We start from the raw sequence: 21,221 nt of genomic DNA, 5'->3' as shown, positions 1-21,221 counted from the left end.
AACACCTTTTTTCAGACTTGAATCTCAAAGATTCCTCAGGATACTAATTACTCAGGATGATTGCTAGCTGATAATTCACTAGCTTATTTTCAAGGACTTTTATAGGGCCCTCAAAACTTGAGAATGACACTTTACAAGGGAAAGTAACATCCAGAGGGAGAGAGTTGACTAATTAAAGTTTCATATTTGAATAGTAGAGGAACAGTATGTCCTTGTTTGAGTCTGGTACCTCTCTTTATCTCATCATTTTCAGCTGCTTCCATAATAATTACTTTTTTCTTTTGTATCTAAAGTCAGAATTACAAGTAAGAGAATTCTGCCAGTATCCTTGTAGAGCTAAACCATTAATCTTGAGACATTTATAGCACCAAAGATCTGTCATTAAATGTAATTCTACTCTCTATATGGAGTTAAAGGACAACCTTGAACAACAATAACAAGTATACACAGACAAAACTTACAGGTTTATATTTGTATTGTTTTTTTCTTAGTAAAATAATGTTATGGACAAGGCTGTACAGAGTTATATTGTCGGCAAGGAACTCAAGTCAGTTTGTATTGTCTGTCAATTGCTATAATTCTCAAAATAAAAATTCAAAGGGTACATTTTTATAAAATATCCTTTGTAAAGGCACTAGAAAAATAAAAATGGCTGAGCACCTAATGAGTGCCCAATATTGTGTAAAATACATAATTTTATCCATCCTGACTGTGTGGCAAGTAACACTAGCATTATTTTAACAAAGAGACAATAAGCTCAGACCAGCAAAGTATTTACCTAAACTTTCATATCTAATAAGTATTAGGATGAAGACAAAATGTATTTCCCAAGTCTATTTTCATTTCACTCTACTTTACTGCAACACTAAATTTGAGTGTTAGAATGAAATAACTGTGTCTAAACTAAATCTAAATAACTATGTCTAAAGTTGAGATTCTCAGGTAAGAAAATGATTTATAATATAGCAATCTGTTTATTATAAATAAAATCAGCATTCAGCCTCTTGTCTAGTATGGCATTTATAATAGTGGAGGTTTGAATTTAGTGATTAGAATCCAGGGAGAAAGAGAAAGGGTACTAAGATCGGTAATAAAAGTTGTTATATCTCAAGAAAGAAATCTCAAGACTGTAGGCTACTGGTGCTATTTCAACAATTTGACAAAACTCAAAAAGCCTATATTATGTAGTTAACTTTTATTTTATTGGGACTAGGACACAGATTTGGTTTGTGTTCCTTGAGGTTGCTGTGTAGGAACAAATCTCTGGTGGGGAGCCACCTTACCACCTAGTATCTAAGTCTAACCCTCCTCTTGCTCTCTGTTTCAATCTTGATAACTCCCACCAATGTCTAAGGAGATCTTTTTAAATATTTTAGTGTCATCTTGGAGAAGACAGTGGCACCCCAGTCCAGTACTCTTGCCTGGAAAATCCCATGGACGGAGGAGCCTGGTGGGCTGCAGTCCATGGGGTCACTAGGAGTCGGACACGACTGAGCAACTTCACTTTCACTTTTCACTTTCCTGCATTGGAGAAGGAAATGGCAACGCACTCCAGTGTGTTTGTCTGGAGAATCCCAGGGATGGGGGAGCCTGGTGAGCTGCTGTCTATGGGGTCGCACAGAGTCGGACACGACTGAAGTGACTTAGCAGCAGCAGTAGCAGCAGCAGCAGTGTCATCTTAATATATTTCATTGGAAATAGTGTAGACTGGTCGTTACAAAAGATTCTATGGCCAGAATGCATGAGTTCAGATCCTGTCTCCAATACCTATTAGCTGTGTAACTTGATAAAATATATATTTAATGTCTCCATCCCTCAAATGTCTCATCTGTAAGATAAGGATAAGGATAATTTGAAACTCATAGGATTATTATAAAAATTAGTCTTTGTATGAGATAGCACATGTGTGTATGTTCAGTTGCTCAGTCATGTCCAACTCTGTGACCCTGTGGACTGCAGCCTGCCAGACTCCTCTGTCCATTAGATTTTCCTGGCAAGAATACTGGATTGCCATTTCCTCCTTGAGGAGTTATTCTCAACCCAGGGATCAAACCATCTCCTGCATCTCCAGTGGATTCTTCACAGCTGAGCCACAGGCTTCCCTTGGGATAGTACCTTCTGTTGAGTTCATTTCAGTTCCTCAGTCATTCCTGACTCTTTACGAGCCCATGGACTGCAGCACTCCAGGCTTCACTGTCCATCACCAACTGCCGGAGCTTGTTCAAACTCATGCATTGAGTCGGTGATGCCATCAAACCATCTCATCTTCTGTTGTCCCCTTCTCTTCCTGCCTTCAATTTTTTCCAGCATCAGGGTCTTTTCCAATGAGTCCAGATGCCATGGTCTTAGTTTTTTGAATGTCGAGTTTTAAGCCAGCTTTTTCACTCTCCTCTGATAGTACCTAGCACATAAAAAATACTAAGTGTATTAAGTACTATTATGGATCATAATATATAGTATATCATCATATATACTTGTTTCCATCTCTTATGTTAGCCACAATGTCATGACTTTTATTTTATATAAAGATAGAGGAAAAAAGATTTAAAGGGGAGGTTTTCAGTCTTCATAGAGGAAATGATACTATGTTACCAAAAATTTGTTATTGCTATTCAGTCTCTAAGTGGTGTCTGACTTTTTGTGACCCCATGGACTGCAGCGTGCCAGGCTCCTCTGTCTTCCAGATATTGCTCAAACTCAAGTCTATTGAGTTAGTGACATCATCCAATCATCTCATCCTCTGTCGCCACCTTCTCCTACTGCTCTCAACCTTTCCCAGCATCAGAAGCTTTTCCAGTGAGTTGGCTCTTCACATCAGGTGGCCAAAGTATTGGAGCTTCAGAGATTTAGGGTCTACAAAGTGCAAAAGATATAATTAACCCTTTTGTTTTATTTTTAATCAGTAGCAGAAAATGCAAGTCATTTCAAAGACATTCTGTCCCTTAAAAAGGTAAAATAAGTCCTCAAAATTTCTATGATATGCTTCTGTTACTAAACCAGATTTCTAGTTAATTGAACTGTTACTGATAAGCTATATCATCTTGTTTCTCATACTAATCAAGATAAAGAAAGGGGAAGGGGATGGATGCCAAAATCTGAGAGAGGACAAGGAGAGGAGTGAGACTCAAGACTCAAGCCAAATATAAAATGGCTGGGAGGTTTGTGTTGCACCAATAAATCAAGTTTCAAAAGGTATCCCTTTCACTTGCATTAATAAAATTGTCAGTGGCCTCAACATCACTGGATTATTGCAGCCTTTCTCATTATACCTTCTAACATATAATTTAATGATTAGCTGGCAAACTGTCTACTCCAGAGCTTGATCTGCCCTCCTTTTTGAAGAGATAGATTATTATTGTAACCACTATTTACGAAAGATTTCTGGCCTCTGGTTTCCTTAAAATATCTCCAAAGTCTACCCCCTCCTCCTCTGGGTATCTTTCTTTGTATGATCCAAACTCAATGATTTAAGACATAATTTGCTGACAGGAGATCCTGAGAAGCCATTATGAAAATGAAGGCAGAAAACAACCTTTGAATGTATTTTCCAATTTAAAAAGCCTTCATTACGTAGCAGATTTCAGGCTGAGAATGTTAAAAATTTATCATAGTTTCAGTAATTGCCGCTTCCTCTGGAACTTGGCATAATGTGGAATCATTTGTAAAATGTGTATTTTGTTTGGCAATCAGTAGGAAGCTTGCCAGGCAATACATTTAATTAGGAGCATGAGGAAGAGAATAATTGTGGTCTGTCATAATATATTATTGTTACTTTTAAGTTCTACATATGTTTAAGAGAGTGGTCTCATAACAGGGTGTGTATTTAAAGTTTGAGGTAATTTCCTTTTCATCAGCCCAGGGTTTTATATGGGGAAATATATTATTTTGAGGGGAAGGGTACATTAGCTACATCCCTTAGATGGAATGCTTTGCCCATTGCTTAAGCTAAGTGAGCATTAGCCGCTCTTCTTAGAAACAACCTTTGTCCATTGTTTAAGACCTTGAAAATTGATGCACTGCCTTTCGGGAACTTAGACAGCTTTATGTAAGTTTAACTTTCTCTGGAGATGCATAGGCATAATGAAATGCAGTGCCTTTCTTGAACATAACCATGTACATAACATCTAATCCTCACTGACGTATAAAATAAATTTGATAAGAACAACTCAAAAAATTATAATAATGAATGGTGATTTTTTAGAAAAAATTCAAAGCAGCCTGTGTTGGCAGATTCAAAGAGGAAAAGTATGATGATAACCATGTCCTGAGGCCAGGTTTGCATCATCTTAACCGTGATGTTCAATTTTTACAGGAAAACTTGCTTATAATGAATTTGAGAGGCACTATGAAAAAAAGTTCAGTGAAAGGGTCTTTTGGAAATACCAGTTACTATAGATTTGATGTTCAGGTTTTCTAGTGTACAATACTCTGATCATTTTCTTTTGAATGAAATACTATCTTGTATTAGTATAGAATGGTCTCTTAAGTGACCAGAGATTTTCCTCTAACAACACATCTTATTAGGTTTAACATTAGGGGGTCTACCCTCAAGATAGGTCCAAGATGTAAATAAAGTATTGGACAAATAGTTTTATTCTGCTTCTTTTCAATTCCATTGTATTCTGGCCTCTCAGAATCTTCCTTTCCTCACCCTGACCAGCTTATTCCTTCTTCTCACCTTCCTCACTCTTCTTGTGCCCAGGAAAGCATCAAAACAATTGCATTAGTGAGTGATTTCTTCAGGGTCCTATTCTCTGCTAGGAACAAAGAACATAAAACACATAATTGGAAATGCCAGTATGTTAGCATTCAGTAGATTATTAGAAATTGGAAATAAGAGGAATAGTTTTACATGGATGGAACAGTAATGTTCATTCAGGTCAGTCATTCATTTATTTTTGAGGAATGAAAAGACAGAAAAATGTCTCCTTATTCCACTCCAACTATTTAAGGAGTGCACTTCTTCTTAACTATGTTGCACATCCCTAAATAAACCCAACTTTTATTGCATGGCATTAGAAAACAAAACTATCTTAAAATAACAACCACAAAAATAAAAGCTCATTAAAATGCTTACTTCATTTAAAGCTGTTTTCTGAGCACTTTGTAGAAATTAACTCATGTGGTCCCTAGAATTACTCCATGTGGTGGGTGCTCCTATTATGTATCACCAAGGTAACTAAGATATGAAGTGGATATTTATCTTGCTTGACTCACAAATAGTAAGAAACAGCCTGTTGTGGGGAAACAGTCCAAGGTAATGTGACTCTACTTTGCTGACAAAGGTTCATATAGTCAAAGCTGTGGTTTTCCAGTAATTGTATACGGATATAAGAATTGGACCAATTGAAGGCCAAGTACCGAAGAAGTGATGCTTTCAAATTGTGATGCTGGAGCAGACTCCTGAGAGTTCCTTGGACAGCAAGGAGATCAAACCAGTCAGTTGTAAATCAACCCTAAATATTCATTGGAAGAACTGATGCTGAACTTCCAATACCTTGGCCACCTGATGCAAAGAGCTGACTCATTGGAAAAGACTCTGATGCTGAGAAAGATTGAAGGCAGAAGAGTGTGCCAGAGAATGAGATGGTTAGATAGTATCAGTGACTCAATAAACATGAATTTGAGCAAACTCTGGGAGACAGTGAAGCATAGGGAAGCCTGGTATGCTGCAGTCCATGGGGTCACAAAGAGTTGAACGCAATTTAATGACTGACTGAACAACAGCAACTATGATTTTACTTTGAACTAATTGTGGAAGAGAGTAAATTTGATAAAGAGCACTTAACCAAAAGACCATAAAAAAAAAGATTAAAAAGAGGAGGATTAAAAGCATACCTGCTAATCAAAATGTACTGTCAAACATATAAATTGTTCAAAATCTCATGTTTCCTCCTAGAATAAGGAAAATATCTTTGCCTTATGGGATTTGCATCCACCAAAAGTATCTCTAGGCTGAGGTTTATCGTAAGAAGCTCATGAGACTGAAGATCAAATGGAGTCCATCTTCTTGGCAGAATATCCTGAGTCTTAACACAATAGGTCTTCATTAAAAAAAAAAAAAAATCATACTGGAATCTAATCAGGGCCTGTTTAAAATTGAACTATGGAAAGCCAATGGGTTACACTTCAGGGTGCAAATCTGGGTATGTATTTGTGTCTTAGCATGAACCACAGCAACAAACATACATTCTTTTACTTTAAGGGGCAAAGGACCACTGAAGCATACAACTGATGTGATCTATGCAGCTAAAATGATATCAGAATCAGGATCAAGGATGGATGTCCTTGCTCGGCAGATTGCCAACCAGGTAAGTTCTCTATAAATGAATGTAATGAAAGGCCATGCTAATTGCTTTCTGTCATTTGATATTGATTAAAACAAAGCTGAATTTTTACTCTGTCAGTCTGGTTTTTCCTAAACTATTATTTAATTATCTTTTGCATAATTAATACACAACAAATGGAAAATTTATTCTGAGACATTTATTGAGGCTCTATTATTATTATTACTATTATCATTGTCATCATCTTTATTGTTATTTAGGGCTTGACTAGTCAGACATTTTTTGAGCTTTAAGTATATTCAAATTATTCTAAATGATCACCTTCTGAGTTTCAAATATACTCAAATTATTTTAATTGGCTGTAATACCCAATGTTAGTATTTTTTTCCTTAATACCTTAGATTTCTCATTTTTGCTCTTTAAAAATCAGTACTTTTCAAAATTATCTTGGGTTTTCTGTGTCAGCAATATGCTCTGATATTCTACATAAAACTATAAGACAAATTATAATTATTAAAATAATGAAATGAAGATATAAAATGTAGGAAGTGTATAATTCTTACAGGTGCTCCCAATACTTGGTTTGTTTTCTTTAGATTTCTCATGTCTCTATACCAGTTTTCTAAGACGCATCTACATCATTAGAGTTACCTTTTGCTTAGGTACCTTTTGCTTAACTTTAATTGAAAAATCTGTCAGTTTCTTTAGTTAATGTATTTAGATATTCAGTTAATATTTCAGACTGAGATATAATATTCCTTGGTAGGTTTTATATTATTCAACCCTGGGGGCTTGAATTGGGGGCTTCCCTGGTAATTCAGCTGGTTAAGAATCCCCCTGCAATGCAGGAGACCTTGGTTCAATTCCTGGGTCAGGAAGATCCCTTGGAGAAGGTTTAGGCTACCCACTCCATTGTTTTGGGCTTTTCTAGTGACTCAGATGGTAAAGAATGCACCTGCAATGTGGGAGACCTGGTTTTGATCCCTGGGTTGGGATGATCTCCTGGAGCAGGACATGGCAACCCACTCCAGTATTCTTGCTTGGAGAATCTCATGGACGAGAAGCCTGGCAGGCTGCAGTCCATAGGGTGAAAGTCAGACACAACTGAGCGACTAAGCACAGCACAATACATATTTATGCCCCTTTGGTGAAAAAAGCACTTTTCTTTTCTAATATGAAGCTATTTCATATTTTTCTTGCATATATACTGTAAGAGAAACTTTATCAGGCTGCTTCTTCTTATTTAACCTTTTTATCCTCCTTTTCTTGGAACTTGATTGTTCTTATCTTAGATACTATATTTTGGGATATAAAGGAGGAAAAATAAAGAAAAATAATAACACAAATATTTTAAAGCATTCATGAAAATACATATTCATATATGTAGTATATATGTTTTTCAGTATCTTGCTACGTTAAGCATTGTGAGCATTTTATTAACCCTTTTAATATTCAGCCTTTACAGTTAAAAACAGACTCTATTGTAACATAATTCAAGATCTATTATGAATAAATGACTGAAGCCCAGATCTGTCCATTTTTTCTATATTTTAGAATCATTGCATTCACTTTTATGAGATAAAGTATTAATAGTAGCAGAATAAATGAAACTATAATATATTAAACAGATTTATTTGTTCTCATAACTTTTTAAATACTTAGTGATTCTTATCAGTGTGCTTCTCTTTATTTTTGAACACACAGTTTTCAAAGTTCAAATAATTGTCTCACTCTGAAGTTGTTGTTTTTTTCTTAAACAGTCCTTTTGATTGGATTAGGTCACCTTGTAGATACGTCTGTATTTAATTATGTAGCTGTATAAAATTATAGCTGTATTAAATTATGCTATTACTTTTTTAGCATTATTCAAATTTCATGGAAGAAAGCAAAAGTATTGTCTCACTTCCATATAACTTTGACATTTTAAAAGAAGCTTAAAGAAGCAGTCACTTGAGTAATGAAGAATTATAGATGACTCTATCTGGCCTTTTCCATTTCACATAATAAAGTAGTTTCATATGATATAATTTTGACCAAAATAAATAGGGTTGTAAAGAAACAGAATTGAAAGAAAGGAAACTGACTCATTATAGTAATTATCTGAGAAGGTTATGATTATGCTTCAGATCTTGTTTGATAGAATAACAAAAATATAGAAAAAATAATTATTGAAATTGTTTGTGGAATAAAAGTTAATAATATAAATCAGCAAGGTAATTTTTATATTGTCAATGGTATTATGAAAAAAATCTTCTGGAACATGGTGTGTGTGCTTAGCTGTTCAGTCATGCCTGACTCTTTGCGACCCCATGGCTTACAGGATGCCAGGCTCCTCTGTCCATGAATTCCCCAGGTCAGGGTACTGAAGTGGGCTGCCATTCCCTTCTCCAGGGGATCTCCACAACCCAGGAACTGAACCTGGGCCTCCTGCATTGCACACATATTCTTTACCAATTGAGCCACCAGGAAAGCCAGAACATTGCTTGCTTTTAATTTTGAACAATCTAATAGCTCAAAAAATTTTAACAATTTTATGATACTTTACAGTCTGCATTTGCTAGAGTGTCAGAAGATCAAATATTCATCAATTTCCAATTCCATCCAACATGGACTAGTGATATATATATGTGTGTGTGTGTGTGTGTGTGTGTGTGTGTGTGTGTATATATATCAGTTCAGTTTAGTCGCTCAGTCGTGTCCGACTCTTTGCGACCCCATGAATCGCAGCATGCCAGGCATCCCTGTCCATCACCAACTCCCGAAGTTTACTCAAACTCATGTCCATCAAGTCAGTGATGCCATCCAGCCATCTCATCCTCTGTAGTCCCCTTTTCCTCCTGCCCCCAATCCCTCCCAGCATCAGGGTCTTTTCCAATAAGTCAACTCTTCCCATGAGGTGGCCAAAGTATTGGAGTTTCAGCATCAGCATCAGTTCTTCCAGTGAACACCCAGGACTGATCTTTAGGATGGACTGGTTGGATCTCCTTGCAGTCCAAGGGAATCTCAAGAGTTTTCTCCAATACCACACTTCAAAAGCATCAATTTTTCGGTGCTCAGCTTTCCTTAGAGTTCAACTCTCACATCCATACATGACCACTGGAAAAACCACTGTTTTCATTGTTTCCCCATTTATTTGCCATGAAGTGATGGGACTGGATGCAATGATCTTCATTTTTTGAATGTTGAGTTTTAAACCAACTTTTTCACTCTCCTCTTTCACCTTCATCAAGAGACTCTTTAGTTCTTCTTTGCTTTCTGCCATAAGGGTGGTTTCATCTGCATATCTGAGGGTATTGATATTTCTCCTGGCAATCTTGATTCCAGCTTGTGCTTTATCCAGTCCAGCATTTTGTATGATGCACTCTGCTTGTAAATTAAGTAAGCAGATGACAATACACAGCCTTGCCATACTCCTTTCTCAATTGTGAACCAGTCCATTTTCCATGTCCAGTTCTAACTGTTGTTTCTTGACCTGTATAAAGATTTCTCAGGATACTGGTCAGGTGGTCTGGTATTCCCATCTCTTTAAGAATTTTCTTGTGATCCACATAGTCAAAGGATTTAGCATAGTCCATGAAGCAGAAGTAGATGTTTTTCTGGAATTCCCTTGCTTTATCTGTGATCCAGGGGATGTTGGCAATTTGATCTCTGATTTTTCTGTCTTTTCTGAATCCATCATGTATGTCTTAATGTTCCCCATTCATGGACTGCTGAAGCCTAGCTTGATTTTGAGCATGTTGAGGAGGATTTTGAGCATTACCTTTCTTGTTTGTGAAATAAGCACAATTGCAAAGTAGTTTGAACATTCTTTGGCTCTGACCTTCTTTGGGATTAGAATGATAATTGACTTTTCCAGTCATGACCACTACCGAGCTTTCCAAATTTGCAGACGTGCTGAGTGCAGCACTTTAACAGGGTCATCTTTTAGGATTTTAAATAGCTTGGCTGGATTGACATCACCTCCACTAGCTTTGTCCATAGTAATGCTTCCTTAGGTCCACTAGACTTCACACTGCAGGATGTCTGGCTCTAGGTGAGTGATCACACCATCATGATTATCTGGGTCATTAAGACCTTTTTTGTATAGTTCTTCTGTGTATAATTGCCACCTCTTCTTGATCTCTTCTGCTTCTGTTAGGTCTTTGCCATTTCTGATCTTTATAGTACCCATTTTGCATGAAATGTTCCCTTGGTATCTCTAATGTCCTTGAAGAGATCACTAGTCTTTCCCATTCTATTGTTTTCCTCTATTTCTTTGCATTGTTCACTTAAGAAGGCTTTTTTTCCTCTCCTTGCAATTCTTTAAAACTCTGCATTCAGATGAGTATATCTTTCTCTTTCTGCTTTGCTTTTCACCTCTCTTATCTTCTCAGCTATTTGTAAAGCCTCCTCAGACAACCACTTTGCCTTCTTTCATTTTTTTTACTTGGGGATGGTTTTGGTCACCACCTCCTGTATTGTATTACAAACCTCCATCCATAGTTTTCGGGTACTCTGTCTACCGCATCGAATCCTTTGAATCTATTTGTCACCTCCACTATATAAGGTATTTGATTTAAGTCATAACCTGAATGGCCTAGTATTTTTCTCTACTTTCTTCAGTTTAAGCCTGAATTTTGCAATAGCGAGCTCATGATCTGAGCCATAGTCAGCTCATATCTATTTTGCTGACTGTATAGAGCTTATCCATCTTTGGCTGCAAAGATTTTAATCAATCTATTTCAGTATTGGCCATCTGGTGATGTCCATGTGTAGAGCATCTCTTATGTTATTGGAGGAGGTAGTTTGCTGTGACCAGTGTGTTTTTTTGACAAAACTGTTAGCTTTTGCCCTTTCATTTTGTACTCCAAGTCCAAACTTGCCTGTTCTTCCAGGTATCCCTTGACTTCCTATTTTTGCATTCCAAAGACATCTTTTTTGGTATTAGTTCTAGAAGGTCTTATAGATCTTCATAGCACCATTTGACTTCAGTTTCTTAGGCATTAAAGGTTGAGGATTACTCTGAAGTTGAATGGTTTGCCCTGGAATTGAATTGAGATTATTCTATCATTTTTGAGACTGCACCTAAGAACTGCATTTCAAACTCTTTTTTGACTATGAGGGATACTCCATTTCTTCTGAGGGATTCTTGCCCACAGTAGTAGATATAATGAATGATATAATGATAGTCTGAGTTAAATTCATCCAATCCTGTCCTCTTTAGTTCACTGATTCCTAAACTGTTGATGTTCACTGTTGTCATCTTCTTAACCATGTCTAATTTACCATGATTCATGAACCTAACATTCCAAGTTCCTATGCAATGTTCTTTACCGCATCAGACTCTACTTTCACCACCAGACCCATCCACAACTGAGGATAGTTTCTACTTGGGGCCAGTCACTTCGCTCTTTCTGGAGCTATTTCTCCAGTCTTCCCCAGTAACGTAGTGGACACCTTCCATCCTGCAGGGCTCATCTTCCAGTGTCATATCTTTCTGCCTTTTTATACTGTTCATTGGGTTTTCAATACGAGAATTACTGAAGTGGTTTGCCATTCCCATCTCCAGTGGATGACATTTTGTCAGAATTCTCCACCATGACCTGTCCATCTTGGATGACCCTGTGGGGCAAGGCTTATAGCTTCATTGAGTTACACACAGCTATGATCCAAGTGATCATTTTGGTTAGCTTTTTGTAATTGTAATTTTTGTTCTGGAGGTGGAGAGATTGTAATTCTCACTTCTTCTGTCTACCCTCTGATGGATGAGGATAAGAGGCTTGTTTAAGCTTCTTGATGAGAGGGACTGGCTTGCTCTGGTGGGTAGGGCCATACTAAATACATCTTTAATTCATTTATCTGCTGATGGGTGGGTCAGTGTTTCCTCCCTGTTAGTTGTTTGATCTGAGGTGACCCAGTCCTGAAGTCTACAGGCTCTCTGGTAGGACTATTGGCAACCTCCAAGAGGATTTACTTCAACATGCTTCTCCCAGGACTGCTGCTGCCATTGACCCTGTCCCCATGACAGGCAGCTGCCAACCCACACCTCCACAGGAGACAGGAGACCCTCAGACACTCACAGGCAGGTCTGACTCGGTCTCCTTTGGTGTCACTGCTCCTTTAGCCTGGTCCTTGGTGCACATAAGGTTTTGTTTGTGCCTCCAGCAGTCTCTGTTTCCCCCTTTGTGTGGAAGTTCTGTAATCAAATCCTGCTTGCCTTCAAAGTCAGATTCCCTGGTGATTCATAGTACTTTTGCCGGATCCCCAGGTTGAGAAGTCTGATATGGGTCCTAGTACCTTCACAACAGTGTGAGAACTTCCTTGTTATTATTGTTCTCCAGTTTGTCATTCACCCACCCCACAATACCCCTATACTAGTTATTGTTTATTACCATACGCAACTTACTACTTTGCTATTGCTATTAGATAACTAGGAAGAGATGAATGAAAATCTTCTGTTTTAGCATATAGAAGCTTCATATGGACTTACTTGTTCCAATCACCCAACTTTTCTTGGGTTTTATCTGTTCAGTTCAGTCACTCAGTCATGTTCAACTCTTTGCGACCCCATGGACTGCAGCACGCCCGGCCTCCCTAATTGTGTTGAGATGCTATAGTAGATTGCAGATGCCATCTAAGACCATGTTGTTTAAGTCTTACAGAACTCTGGTACAAATCCTATCTCCATTAGCCAGGTTATTCCTGAGGGTCAGAATGTTGTTATTTATCACAATTATTAAACATTTTCCTCATGAATGAAGAGGATGACAAATTGAAGAAGTAGCCTTCTTAGAAATCTAGGATTCCAAACTATTGATACATATCTTTTTCTATTCTTTGACTCTTCACTGTAATTCATCATGTTAGCAGATATTCTAAATTAGATGAACTGGGTAATGCCTCTAAATTAGATGAATGGGTAAAGGTAGGAATGATACATTGAAAGATCTCAGTTACAAAAGCAACCTATCACAAACAGAAAAGTGATGAACAGGAAACACAATAAAAATGAACATCTGCTAAAGTGTTTTGCACAGGAAGAGTACAAAATTGGACTTTGTAGCTCCTGAATGTTCTGTTTGAAACCTAATACTCCTTCAATCTAAATTTTCCAATGCAAAGATATCCAGATTGTCGACTGGTTACTCCCACCTAATCGTAACTAGGCACAATTAAAATGAATTTTCAGTGTTAAATATATTGAAAACCAATGCTAATTTAAGAAAGTGACATTTAAAAAAACAAAATTAAGAATTGCAAGGCAAATTATTCCTGATACACTCACCTATGAACAAAACAATCTGCAAGTATAATTTATGTTGTTATTTTGACAAAATATTGTTGGTGACTAGCCTGATTTGAATTGTTTCCTACTGATATTCTGAGAGTTAAAACATGTAATAAAACTACACTAAAAAGAAACTTCTGAAACATTCATTATTCTAACATGTCTGTTAAGGATAAAACTCCCAGATGCATCTTGTGACAGTATTTGTATTTTGACACTGTTATTTGCCTGAAATTTATTTTGAGCAGAAAAGTTAATGCCTCAATTTGTTCTCCAAGTTAATGAACCTTTACTTTATAAAAATGAATGCATAGCAAGTTCTCAGGATTAAACAGGAATAGACAAATACTGAAATATTTTATCTGTTTGCATCCTTGAAGTAATAGTCTCCTGTTAGAAGGCATGCTGTTTTACTATTTTTTGGTAGATCTTTGTAAGTTTCTCATTAAAATGAATGAAGTCACTCAGTCGTGTCTGACTCTTTGTGACCCCATGGATTGTAGCCCATGGAATTTTGCAAGCAAGAGTACTGGAGTCAATTGCCCATTCCTTCTCCAGGGGATCTTCCTGACCCAGGGATCAAACCCAGGTCTCCTGCATTGAAGGCAGAGACTTTCTCATTAAAACAAATTCTTAAATGCTTTGAAGGTGATTATATATTAAGTTTTATTTCATGTATGCAAAACTGTAGCCCTAACTACCAAAAATAAGATGTTTTAGGGTCTAGAAGGAGGGAGCTATTGGGTATAATAGGAGAATAATAAAGAAGAGGAATGTTTCTTCTTACAAAGGACTGGCTGAGTTAACCAAAATTTCCTCCAAAATCAAAATTTGTCTGCATTATCTTTCTCCCATTCTTTCCACATACATATTATTTATAAAGGATAAAACATTCTTGTAAGTTTATTTCTATCCAAGTAACACTTGAGTTGACAAGTTTCAGGGAGAGACATGAAGTTTTGGAGTTGTAATCTAATACATAGGGAAGTCAGTCCTGATAATTTCTCATGGAAGTCAGAAGAAAGCTAAAAGTAGGTTATGCCAGAACTTTATACCTATTAATTCTAAAGGAAAGGAATTTGATGAAAATGGGAAACATCTTTGTCTTTCATTGTTATTAGTGTTCAAAATATATCTTGTTGATAGCATTTTCTCAATGGTTGTATGCTCAAACCAAGTTGAAACTAAAAATGGATTTGAAGCAGCCTTAACCTCAAGACCATTTAAGTCTAAATAAGTTCAGTTCAGTTCAGTTCAGTTGCTCAGTCGTGTCCGACTCTTTGGGACCCCATAAATCGCAGCACGCCAGGCCTCCCTGTCCATCACCAACTCCCAGAGTCTACCCAAACCCATGTCCACTGGGTCGATGATGCCATCCAACGAACTCATCTTCTATCATCCCCTTTTTCTCCTGCCCTTAATCTTTCCCAGTACCAGGGACTTATTTGATTCAAATGAGTCAGCTCTTCGCTATATGTGTTGAGAGTGAAATTTTGATAAGACCATGAAATGGGCTGGGTAAATACAACATGTACATGGATTTTATGAAGACAGGGTTGGATGATAGAGATTTAGTCATGTTTATTTTATAAGTGATAGGTGAAGCCAGAGTAGCATATACTGTTATCCAAGTAGAGACTGAGGGTGAAAAGATACCCAAGAATGGAAACTCAAGACACCAATAGGGGCGGCATTGAAAATTAAACAAACAAACAAACAAACAAACAAAAAGAAACCATGTTCATGATTAGAGGAGAGAAAGATGGAATTACAGGGTTGAGGGAGGAATTTTGTTTTGAGGGACTTTATGTTGAAAGATTCAAGGATAAAAGAAGACATTAAAAGTACAGAAAAAATGGGATCACTGATGATCTGTGACTCTGAGGAAGGTGAAATGAGACAGCCTTTGGGCTGGAGTATAGGTGGAGAAATGAGCCCTGTGGAAAGAGAAAGGTCATGGACACAATGTGCTTCTGCTATCACTAATTGCTTAAAATTTCTCTTGTAGAAATCCACAGTGACACCTAATACTTTCCCTTAACAAACTTTGCCAGTTAGCAGAATTTAAACTATTGTCTATAATTTCAAAAATCATTTAAAATATGTCTTAACTAAAGTTTATACTCTATTATGGGCAAAAAAAAGGGGGGGGTTAACTTACGGAATAAAGGTCTTTAAGGGTATTCATTTTGCTAATTCATCCTTAAAATTCAAACTGAAAGGTAATAAATATTCTTCTTTTTTCCTCTTGTTACTAAATGATATATTCTGTATTGGTACAAAACATCTTAACTAGAAGAGTGAAAGTCAGTTTAATGTGACAAAACCACTTAAACTGACACGTCATCTGCTTGTCTGTAGTGAGTCTCCTGGTGGTTATAAAACTTAATTTAAACAAAAAATCTGTGCATTGAAACACAAACCAGCTGTCCTGGTTAACATCTCCTATCTTAATAAACTGGGAAATAATAACCAAATGTATGATAACATTCTACTGCTCAATTTGCCTGAAAATCTCTAGCAGTATTCTAAGTATTTTTATGGAAAAAAAAAAAAAGTTTTTTTTGTTTGTTTTTTTTTTTTTTTTTTTTTTGGTAAACTAAAGGATAAGAATGTTCTACACGTCTAGGTCCCAAACTTTTGCAATTAGTTTTATTCAAATATATAGAATCTGGGGAAAACATAATCTGATTTTAATAATGGAGGTTGGGCAAATAGTAAAACAACAGGTTCTTAAAGTAGAGATGATTCATTCTCCTGATTCTGCCTCTAGGCTGCTAAAACTGACTCATAGAGACTTTGCAAATGTCAGTAGAAAAGAAGACTTTTAAACAAATTTTATAGTGTGGAATTTACATTTTTTTAATACTTTAGTTATAAAACTGACTACTATCTTTAGGTATAACCAAGATTCTCATCAATTCTGGGAATGAAGGGTAAATCAGAGTCAAGTAACTTCTAATTTCAAAAGTTCAAATTTTCTACTCATTTGCCTCATTATTTCCTTAACAGAATTACTCTGCTAGCATGGCTTTGAAAGTCTCTCAAGAGAGACTGTAGATTTTTCTTAAGCTTGGGTGATTGCAGCATTGTTTATCAGTTAAGAATCTAACTATTAATTTGCAAGTTTGATTTTATCAGAAGTTATATAAGCGAGTCGCTCAGTCGTGTCCAACACTTTGTGACCCCATGGACTGTAGCCTGGCTAGGCTCCTCTGTCCATGGAATTCTCCAGTCAAGAATACTGGAGTGGCTTGTCATTTCCTTCTCCAGGGCAGAAGTTATATAGTGTTTGTCTTTAAGGAACAAATACACAATAATCCTATTTACAATATACAGGTAAAAGTGTCAGTTTTAGAAACCAATTTACAAACCAGAGTCGCAATTTACTATTTACTATATAAGATAAAACTGGCAGGAAGACTAATGTTGTTTGGAGACCTTACAAGTAGGGAGTGAGGCCAGATCATGTGAGTTTGGATACCAGCTTCATCAGTTATTAATTGGGCAAGTAACTTAACTTCTCTATGCGTCACTTCACTCCTTTGGTAAATGGAGATAATGAAGTCGTGTGAGAGCTAATATAGATAAAGAACCTGGAATAACATGTGACAAATAAAACACTGTATGTGTCAAAGATTATTCTTGAGTCCATCCATAAGAACAAAGAATAGATAAGAGCCTTTATTACTCATGATAGACAAAACAATGTTTTAAATGAATTTCATATAGAAGAGATCATTGTGTAGTGAATGAAAGAGAAAACTCAATTCAATTTTTTACAGTCATACACTCTGTCTTGCAAATGACAGTATGACAATAATTAGATCTAAGTGAAGTGGCGCTGTGAATACTATGTTATACACATAAAGGACCTGGCACAGTGCCTGTGACTTTCACACACATGAAGCCCCTAATAAAGATCAACTTCCTGTCACAGTAAAAAAAAAATTGTCTTGCCTTTCATTGTTATAGGTAATTCTAGATAGTTAATCTTTGAATTCAATAAAAATATAAGTAATCTTTACTTCAAAATAGACATAGTGTTACCACAAAACTTCTTTTTCCTTGAAATCATGTAAACCATAGTAATCTGTGATTTGAAGGGAAAAATATTCACTCTAAATTCTCTTAATTTCTGTGACTGAAAATAACATAAATTTGAAAGCAAGTAGATATGGATTCAAATACTGGCTCTACCATAAACTCCTCCATCCTGTGAAAATTATGCTTTCTAAAATTATTATTTTTCTAATTTCTCATCTGGAAATTGGTGAAATCCCTTGCTTTTCTTCCTTCCTTATTCCCTTTTCTCTCCCTTTCTCTGTCCTTCTCCTTTACATTGGTCTCCTCTTTCTTTTTACTTAGTTTCAATTTAATCCTCCTGATGAAAATTGTGGGATTATCCTTTCAGTTCACTTCAGTCATTTGGTCATGTCCGACTCTGCGAACACACGGAATGCAGCACACCAGGCCTCCCTATTCATTACCAACTCTCAGAGTTTACTCACACTCATGTCCATTGAGTCAGTGATGACCTCCAACCATCCCATCCTCTGTCATCCCCTTCTCCTCCTGTCTTCAGTCTTTCCCAGCATCAGGGTATTTTCAAAAGAGTCAGTACTTCGCATCAGGTGACCAGAGTATTGAAGTTTCAGTTTCAGCATCATTCTTCCAATGAATATTCAGGACTGATTTCCTTAGTATTAGCTGGTTTGATCTCCTTGCAGTCCAAGGGATTCTCAAGAGTCTTCTCCAACACAACAGTTCAAAAGCATCAATTCTTCTGCACTCAGTTTTCTTTATAATCCAACTCTCACATCCATACATGATACTGGAAAAATCATATCTTTGACTACATGGACCTTTTTTGGCAAAGCAATGTTTCTGCTTTTTAATAAGTTGTCTAGATTAGTCATTGCTTTTCTTCCAAGGAGTAAGAGTCTTTTATTGCATGGCTGCAGTCACCATCTGCAGTGATTTTGGACCCCACCCCTCCCAAAAAGAAGTCTGTCACTATTTCTACTGTTTCCCTATCTATTTGCCATGAAGTAATGGGACCAGATGTCATGAGCTTAGTTTTCTGAATGTTGAGTTTTAAGCCAACTTTTTCACTCTTCTCTTTCACTTTCATCAAGAGGCTCTTTAGTTCTTCTTCACTTTCTGCCATAAGGGTGGTGTCATCTGCATATCTGAGGGTATTGATATTTTTCCTGGCAATTTTGATTCCAGCTTGTGCTTCCTCCAGCCCAGCATTTCTCAAGATGCACAATGCATATAAGTTAAATAAGCAGGGTGACAATATACAGCCTTGACGAACTCCTTTCCCGATTTGGAACCAGTCTGTTGTTCCATGTCCAGTTCTAACTGTTGCTTCTTGATCTGCATGATGATTTCTTAGGAGCCTGGTCAGGTTATCTGGTATTCCCATCTCTTTCAGAATTTTCCAGTTTGTTGTGATCCACACAGTCAGAGGCTTTGGCATAGTCAATAAAGCAGATGTAGATGTTTTTCTGGAACTCTCTCATGTTTTTGATGATCCAACAGATGTTGGCAGTTTGATCTCTGGTTCCTCTGTCTTTTCTAAATCCAGCTTGAACATCTGGAAGTTCATGGTTCACACATTGTTGAAGCCTGGCTTGGAGAATTTTGATCATAACTTTGCTAGCGTGTGAGATGAGTGCAATTGTGAGGTAGTTTGAGCATTCTTTGGCATTTCTTTTCTTTGGGATTTGAATGAAAACTGACCTTTTCCAGTCCCATGGCCACTGCTGAGTTTTCCAAATTTGCTTGCATACTGAGTGCAGCACTTTCACAGCATCATCTTTCAGGATTTGAAATAGCTCAACTGGAATTCCATCACCTCCACTAGCTTGGTTCATAGTGATGCTTCCTAAGGCCAACTTGACTTTGCATTCCAGGATGTCTGGCTCTAGGTGAGTGATCACAGCATCATGATTATTTGCATTGTGAAGATCTTTTTTGTAGAGTTCTTCTGTGTATTCTTACCACCTCTTAGTATCTTCTGCTTCTGTTAGGTCCATACCATTTCTGTCCTTCATTGTGCCCATCTTTGCATGAAAATTTCCCTTGGTATCTCTAATTCTCTTGAAGAGATCTCTAGTCTTTCCTATTCTATTGTTTTCCTCTATTTCTTTGTATTGATCACTGAGAAAGGCTTTCATACCTCTCCTTCCTATTCTTTGAAACTCTGGATTACAAATGTGTATGTCTTTCCTATTCTCCTTTGCCTTTCGCTTCTCTTCTTTTCTCGCTATTTGTTAGGTCTATTCAGACAAATATTTTGCCTTTTTGTACTTTTTGCATTACTTGGCCAACAAAGGTCCATCTAGTCAAGGCTGTGGTTTTTCTAGTAATCATGTATGGATGTGAGAGTTGGGCTATAAAGAAAGTTGAGCGCAGAAGAAATGATGCTTTTGAACTGTGGTTTGGAGAAGACTCTTGAGAATCCCTTAGACTGCAAGGAGATCAAACCAGTCCTTCCTAAAGGAAATCAGTCCTGAATATTCATTGGAAGAACTGACGTTTAAGCTGATGCTCCAATACTTTGACCACCTGATGCAAAGTCCTGACTCATTTGAAAAGACCTTGATGCTGGGAAAGATAGAAGGTGGGAGGAGAAAGGGACAACAGAGGATGAGATGGTTGGATGGCATCTTCAACTCAATGAACATGAGTTTGAGTAAACTCTGGGAGTTGGTGATGGACAGGGAGGCCTGGCGTGCTGCAGTCCATGAAGTTGCAAAGATTCAGACACGACTGAATTGAACTGAACTCTCCATCTTTAGCTCCAAAGAATATAGTCAGTCTGACTTCAGTATTGACCATCTGGTGATATACATGTGTAGATTACTTTTGTGATATTGGAAGAGGGTGTTTGCTATGATCAGTGCCTTCTCTTGGCAACACTCTGCTAGCCTTTGCCCTTCTTCATTCTGTACTCCAAGGCCAAATTTGCCCATTATTCCAGGTATTTTTTGATTTCCTACTTTTGCATTCCAGTCCCCTATAATGAAAAGGACATCTTTTTGGGGTATTAGTTCTAGAAGGTCTTGTAGGTCTTCATAGAGCCATTCAGCTTCAGCTTCTTCAACATTATTGTCAGAGCATAGCCTTGGATTACTTTGATATTGAATGGTTTACCTTGGAAACAAACAGAGATCATTCTGTCGTTTTTGAGATCGCATCCAAGTACTGCATTTCAAACTCTTGTTGACTATGATGGCTACTCCATTTCTTCTAAGGGATCCTTGCCCATAGTAGTAGATATAATGGTCATCTGAGTTAAAGTCACCCATTCCAGTCCATTTTAGTTCACTGATTCCTAAAATGTCCATGTTCATGCTTGCCATCTCCTGTTTGACCTCTTCCAGTTTGCCTTGATTCATGGAATTAACATTCCAGATTCCTATGCAATATTGCTCTTTACAGCATTGGACTTTACTTCCATCACTGGTCACATCCACAACTGGGTGTTTTTTTTTTTTTTTTTTGGCTTTGACTCCATCTCTTCATTCTTTATGTAGTTATTTCTCCACTCTTTTCTAGTAGCATATTTGGCACCTACCAACCTGGGAAATTCATCTTTCAGTGTCATATCTTTTTGCCCTTTCATACTGTTCATGAGGTTCTCAAAGCAAGAATAC

The 21,221-nt window shown here is 37.1% G+C and overlaps 1 protein-coding gene across 1 annotated transcript in view; it reads left to right on the top strand.

Annotated features, from left to right (window-relative positions):
• The window catches only part of CTNNA3 (catenin alpha 3), a 1,724,101-nt gene that overhangs the window by 1,642,701 nt on the left and 60,179 nt on the right, over positions 1-21,221 (top strand). Inside the window, exon 15 of the mRNA XM_065919867.1 lies at positions 6,206-6,311. Within this exon, the coding sequence (XP_065775939.1) occupies positions 6,206-6,311 (106 nt within the window). The remainder of the gene's footprint in view (positions 1-6,205; positions 6,312-21,221) is intronic.

This window comes from Muntiacus reevesi, chromosome 2 (assembly GCF_963930625.1).
Source record: "Muntiacus reevesi chromosome 2, mMunRee1.1, whole genome shotgun sequence".
Classification (NCBI taxonomy): Eukaryota; Metazoa; Chordata; class Mammalia; order Artiodactyla; family Cervidae; genus Muntiacus; species Muntiacus reevesi.
This window is presented reverse-complemented; position numbering and strand designations above follow the sequence as displayed.